At 38.2% G+C, this 7,194-nt stretch overlaps 1 protein-coding gene across 1 annotated transcript; it reads left to right on the top strand.

Moving 5' to 3' along the window:
• Positions 1 to 2,682: 2,682 nt before the first annotated feature.
• LOC6738141 (GTP-binding nuclear protein Ran-like) lies at positions 2,683 to 3,678 on the top strand. The gene has a single exon (XM_002084918.4). It carries the CDS (start codon positions 2,785 to 2,787, stop codon positions 3,436 to 3,438), a length of 654 nt encoding a protein of 217 aa, XP_002084954.1. The 5' UTR covers positions 2,683 to 2,784; the 3' UTR covers positions 3,439 to 3,678.
• The last annotated feature ends 3,516 nt before the right edge of the window (positions 3,679 to 7,194 follow it).

Here is a 7,194-nt window from a genome sequence, read left to right as displayed (position 1 = left end):
TGCCTCAACTGCCAGCCAACACCTGCCGTCAAAGTCAGCCATGTAAATACCCGTGTTTAAAAAAAAGAAAATAATAATAATAAAAAAGGTCGAGGTTTGTGCCGTGTTTGACTTCTGCCTTTATGTGCATGCAAACGCATAATCAAGCGTGAAGAGCAGACAACCCGCTCCAGATACATTCGGTCCCAGCATCTGCGAGATATATGATGGTATATATATAATAGTACGTCCGGGGAGTACGCATCCCTGGCGCCCCTCCTCCTCCATATCCTGCTTACATTTAATTTCACCTTCAGCCACCAAATCCGGACCGCCAAGACGTCGCGTCGCCTGCCAACCAAGCCAGCCAACCCAAGTCAGCCTTTTGCTGCTCCTCCTTGCTTCTTTATAATGTTCCTTTTGGGGGGCACATACCCTGCCAAAAGGGTATATTCATAATAAGCTATACCATTGATCTATTTGGTATGAAGCCAAACATGATCGCATTTCATTTATGCGTAGAAAGTCTTTCACATTTAACACTTAAATAATTTTAATTGGATATACCTTCACATTTATCTGCATGTAACGTGTAAAAAGTTGCAGCACTAGCTTTACGAGGGCAGCAAGGATATTAAAATGTCGGCCATCGCAGATAATATTTCGCTTATGTCCTTCTTTTTTGGGGGTTCCTTGTTGTCGTCTGTGCATTTGACAGGAAAAATTAGTTGGCTACGAAAAGTTTTGGCCTCGCCGTCGCACATATACAAACGTGACTTCCCTGCGACGTGAGGTGTGTGTGTGTGTTCTATCGCATTCCTCGTCCTTTTCGTCCTGGCAGTTGTAAAATTTCTGCTAACGAAAAACCATAAACAGGTGTTGTTTGTTGTTGACGTTGCATGTGGCCTGCCGCACAATCTGTTCTATTCGTATGTCTGTTTTCTACATAATCCGCTCGCCAAGGCTGATCCTGTTTGGTCCTGCCGAGGAACCCACAGCTTTCGCCCACCCCAATCGGCAGTGCTTCGCAACTGTTCCGGGCACTGAAAGTTATTAAACTTAATGCAGTTTAATTGACCTTTTTGGGGGGCCAAAACTTTTGCACCGTCTGCTGCTGGCGTTTCAGGACGAAATGGGCAAAGACGATGGAAATGGCAAGCGGCGAAGGACAAACACTCGCCTTCGCATTATGACTTTTAATTACGGCTTAAACCTATTGACTGGAAATTTTAATATGTTATTTATTTACAATTAACGCCCCAGCAAATGCTTTCGTGTACAACTGGGCGTATGATTTATGGCATTCTCGGCCTCCCCCCAGCAATTGTAACTATTGTTGAATGCAATTTCCTTTTGTTTGCGATTGTAAATATATATATATATATATATATAAACATATGTACATATAAAATTGTGCGTGTAACAGTTGCCTCTCGTAAATTACAGGTTTAAGGATTTCGGGCGGGGTGTGTGTGTCACTTTTAAAAGCCAAAATCTTTGGTCGAAGGGGTTTTTGGGGTTGGATTGAAGCCGAAATAAAAATGAAATTATTTATGATTCTCATTTGATGCGACAGCTTTTGGCCAACACGCCCTGTGTACCGAAAATGGGTTGTTGGATGAGGCCAAGCGGAATCAAATAATGGGTATAGTTTGCGAGGGTGTAGTTGATCAATTTGCAAATATTACTTGGGTTTCATTACGAATTAGGAAGCACTTGTCGAATAGAATTTGAATAAAAGTGAATTATACTATAGCTATTTTAACAGGTGTTTTTTATCCTAGCACCAAAAGAATTATAAAATGTTATATGGTTTATATATCTATAATCGTTCTACATAGCTCGCTGTTTTCTATTATCTGAATGCGTATTCAAATTCCGTTTTGTAACATTTTATTTAACTTAATTTTATTTGCTTTTTAAACTATTTTATTTTTGCATCAAATTCAATTAAAGAAGCCCGAAACCCAATACAAGTCAAGAATTAAATCTTTTGCGTCCATATAATATGGGATTTGAGCAAAGTTTTAAAGTAAAGCTAATTAACTCATAATTAACTATAAAATATAAATATATAACCATATTTATGTATGGGTTTTTTATATATTTGTAGACTTACATCTGGCATTTTAGATTACATTCAAGCTATCCATAATTTCACCGTCTTCCCTGAACTGCCACTAAAATTGTTTTATAGTTGTGTCCTTTAACCCCTGCAGCAACTTGCAATGCTTTCAGTTCTCCGAAGACTGTATATATACCTGTTCCTTGTACGCAAACTCATTCCCATATTTTAACTTGTTAATTACTTAGTTGCCTTGTTGGTAGAGGAAGAGGCTGTAAATTCATGCACCGAATAACTACCATCCAGGCTAAGTAATTACCATATAGTTATATATAGAGCGATACAGCCATGTTGAATTGAACCCTGAACTTAGTTTTGCATACTGCTTACTGGTCTTTTTCTTGTCGAAAAGTCTGCAGATGGCTAAAACTCAGGTTAAACCGACGAAATTATTCATCAGCCCGAGTGGATATTAAACATTTATAAAAATTAACTGATTAAGTTTCATAATAATAATAATACATTACATTTTTAGGAGTTATTAAGTACCCAAAAATTTCAAACCTATTTACCTCGTAAAACAGATCATCACAACTTTTTCCTTTACATTTTTCCTGCACAAAGTAGGTTCGGATATATAAGTACGTGTTTCGTCTCAAAAACTTTCAATACTACACAAACCGCTGGCGGGATAAGTTCAATTCAAATTAATAAAACAAAAATATTAAGTTTTGTCGATCATGCAATCTCAAGAGGAAGTGAAGGCCACTTTCAAGCTGATTCTAATCGGAGACGGGGAAAGTGGGAAAACAACATTTGTCAAGCGACATCTGACCGGCGAGTTCAATGTGCAACACAATGCGACCTTGGGTGTGGAGGTCAACCATTTACTTTTTCACACCAACAGAGGAGTTTTCCGCTTCGATGTCTGGGACATTGCCGGTCACGAGATGTTCGATGGCCTGCGCGATGGGTACTTCATCCGATCACAATGTGCCATAATAATGTTCGATACGGCCAAGGCGAATACCTATAATAATGTGAATAGGTGGCACCGCGACTTGGTGGGAGTATGCGGCGACATACCGATTGTCATTTGTGGCAACAAGGTGGATATCATGCCTAAAAAGTCTTGGAAAACATGTATTAACTTTGATCGCAAGTCAATCCTTTACCACATTGAAATGTCCGCAAGGACGAACTATAACATTGAGAAGCCATTCGTCTATCTGTTGAAAAAATTGGTTGGTGATCCCAGCTTGAAGTTAGTCCAAAGCCCCGCTATACAGCCCCCAAAAGTTGTTTTTACCGACGAGATGAGTTGTCAAGTGGAACGCTTCTTAGATGAGGCCACATCCTATACTCTGCCCCCTACCTACGATTTCGATCTGTAAAGCTCAGGATTATTGTTCTTTCAAAATTCATTAGTTCTCTTACCGGCTACATTTCTTTCAAAATTTTCATATTCTGCAAGTGCAACGATGATCTTTTCTTACTTCGTGCCCATGGATGAAGACATTCAGCTGAAGTCCTTAATATTTTTTAAATTTCTAAATTTCTAAATTCCGATTGTTTTTGAAGATTCTAATATTTTTTGTAATGGACGTATATTTAAAAAATTCAGTGGTGTAAAATTGCAGGCTCGGATTTATATTTTAAATGTATAGTCATTATTATTTAAATATATAGATAGATCTAACAGATATAACTACTTATTTATTTATTTTATAATTTAAACGACCCATATGTTAAAAAAAAATGCCGATAAATCGATTCGATTTCATTAAGCTCTGCGCATTGTTCTGCTGCAAATTGAAGGATCCTGGCCAATTTCGGGGGCTCCAAATAAACCGCTTCGTCAGTGGGGGATTCATATTAAGCCTGGGAGTCCGCGCTCGCTTCGTAGCCATCTACATTACCCATACCAGTGCACATAAGCGCTTAATGAGTATAAATGAGCTTGATTGCATATTCCAAGGCGCTGGCGGACCTATCCTTGTGCGTCTGTGTGTGCGAGCTGTTTTTTAATAGCCTGCATATGGCGTTGTAAAAGTTTTCATTACACAAACAGCAGCAGTGGCAGCAACTACAATTTACCGGCAACAAGAGCAGCAACAACAGCGGGCGCAGCAGCAGTGGCAGCAGCAACAACAACAACTTATTGGCCTGACTTTTAAGCGCATTTAACACACGGCGTATGCGTAATGTGCTGCCAGAGCGAGAAAACGGGAGGCTGGCAGTCAAATTGAATACAGTTGCTCGTAAAATGCTTAAGCACCTGCACACAGCAACGGCAGCAACAATTACAGCAACAGCAGCTGAAAAGGGGGACAGCACAAGGACTTCAGCAAGGACCTCACTGAAAATAAATATATTTCCAAATCTGTCAGCTATTTCTGATATATATAATTATATATTTTTACCACTTTTATTTTGTTAAATATTTTGTACTTTCTATTTGACGTTACTTTTATTCATGTAACAGCATTTTCTTATTTCCCGCTTTTACAAATAATATCGATTTTTTTGTAAGTGTACACTTTACGCTAATTTGGCGTTTTACCGTCGAATGATTTTTGAGCATACGCAAGTTACATGCCCATACACACACACACACGGTCGGGAAATTTTCTGCTAAAAGTTAAAAACTTTTTTTTGACTACGGATAGCGGATGCTGTTTCTGTGGAATTTTCTGGGCAAAATTTCATCTGCGGTTGATTTTGATTGTGAAAGGATTTGCCAAATTGCTGTTTGCAACGGTGCGGCAAAAAATCAAAGGGATTTTCAATACCAATACATTCATGCGGCACTAGATCGAAGCCATATATGTGGGTGTACGGTTCAGCTTGTGGCTCGCACAATAGTACCTCCCACCATTCACCACCCACCACCCACCGCATTTCTTTTGGCCAATGCCAATGCGTTTAAACAACAGTTTAACAGCAGTTTGCCTCCCTTTTGTTATTGGTGAGGCTTTCGCCTTTTCTCCTCCGCAGCTCTCTGCTTCTTTCGCTGCATTTGCCTCCTTTGGTGGGCGGAAAATTGGGGAAAAACTGTGAGAAGTAGGCGTCTATAGTTGCTGTTCGATTTATGGAAATTGTGCAATATTTTTTTGGGCTCAATAAGATTTTTTCAGTGGCAGTCTAGGGTTACCAAACTTTTGCATATGTGAGCCTAACGAAATGGTATACTTTTTTGCTGTTGCTATGGCCATTTTATGTCTTAGGCTTAAATAATTTAAAATTTTCATGATTGTGGTTGATATTTGTGGCATATCCACAAAAAAAATGGCATTTCTGAATTCTTATTGTAGCAACGTAAAGGGACACAAAATAAATATTGTAAAAAAACGATCATAAAAATATATGATCGACATGATTCCAAAAACGATTTTGTAATGTTTCGCTTAGTAGTTGTGGAATTTTCAAATTTACGAAAACATTGACCCTACTTGCTCCATAAATATTTTCCGCAATATTTTCCCCCTACACTCAGCCAATTGTCCCTCGTTTTATTATTAAAAACCTTTGACTTTGTACCAACAAAATTTGCTTTTAGTCCATTTTCCGCATACACGCCGCTGGCTATGCAAAAATAATGGAGGGGAAAAAGGATGCGGACTAGGGAAGCGCTCGGCGAAAAGGAATGCAGCCAATAACTTGGCGCTTAATTTTTGCACAATTTTGGGCGCCAAAGGCCAAATAAATAACTTGATATAGCCAAAAACGGGCATAAGAATAGTTAAGCTTTTTCTCCATCCATTCCATCGCGTAATTATGCGAAATGCGGACGCATTAAAAATTAATAACTAAACTGCCTTTGGCAGTATTTGCCATACCGTTGCCCAGTCGCCAACGCCTCCGCACTTAGCCAAGTGGGCGTGGCTGTTGCGAAACTAAAAGCATATTTAATAAACTGCAGCAACAATGAGCGGCATTTGAAACAGACTGAAGCGGATAAAAAAGGAACGAGCACTGCAGACGTCGTAGTAAGATGGCGATAGCAAGCATATTAAGTATACGCCATGCTGTCCAAATAATGGAAAAAGCGTCGCCGGGAATGTGCATTAAAATAATGAAATATTAAAATAAAGATTAAATATGGCAAAAACAAACCAAAATATGCGAACAAAATTAATGAAAATGGAATGGCACAAATTCTTTGACATAAGCCATTAAACCATTTTTAGGCTAAATAAACAGGCGGAACGTTAAATAGATATCTATATGGTATTAAGCTATTTAAACAATATATCAAATATTAGGAAAAACTAAAATAAATCGAATAGGCGGGAATTAGTCTTAATGATAAATTTACAATAAATTAAACCAGGAATCTAATTTGGCATTAATATACATTAAATGTCAAATGGCTCATTTTGAGATATTATTTAGAGAGAATAATAAATCAACTGTTAATTAATTGGTTTTCAAAATAAGATGTTTTATATATTCCACCAAAATTGTACTAAACATTTTCGGTTTGAACTTTGTATTGCACAATGTTAATAAATTTAGATATATGCAATAAAGGGAATTTCTACATTTAAATACTGTTACACTTAATCACTTGAGATTCAAGCAAAAGAAACTTATTTTCATCTACTACCTTGAATTTATTGCCCATGTTTTACAAGTATGGTAATTTATTGAAGGAGAAAATAGTTTGCTCTTAGTTCTATACTACAAGCCTTTCTTCAATTAACAGGGCTTAAACCACTATTGAATATTCAACTTTTAATTGATTGCATATCGAATGGTGCGTTTATTATTCATAAGCTAGTTTCAAACTAAAGCACTTACCATAAATTTATAAGACAATTTTTCCAGGAGGCAGGAAAAGTCAAGAGGCGTTATTAATAAATACTGAGTGCCATGGAGAGAGCGAAAGCGAGATAGTTAGTGTGCCAGCTGGTTTTCATTTAACATTTTTTAAGCTACTTCACAGTCCCCCAGCGACTTGGCCCATTTGGGCCAACTAACGCCATTAGCTGGCCCATTGAGCGCTTTGTTGGCTTTCAATAAAAATTTCCATTAAATTGACCCACCCCGCCTGCCACCGCCGCTTCTTGTGTGCCCCGCTTTGCACCGATTTTCCCCTAGTTTCCCACCACTTTTCCTACCCGCTTCACGTCATTTGCTGCATCGCA

Source organism: Drosophila simulans, chromosome 3L (assembly GCF_016746395.2).
Source record: "Drosophila simulans strain w501 chromosome 3L, Prin_Dsim_3.1, whole genome shotgun sequence".
NCBI lineage: Eukaryota > Metazoa > Arthropoda > Insecta > Diptera > Drosophilidae > Drosophila > Drosophila simulans.
This window is presented reverse-complemented; position numbering and strand designations above follow the sequence as displayed.

Coding starts and splice junctions, on each gene's coding strand:
- LOC6738141 (XM_002084918.4), top strand. CDS start 2,785: ATGCAATCTCAAGAGGAAGTGAAGGCCACTTTCAAGCTGATTCTAATC.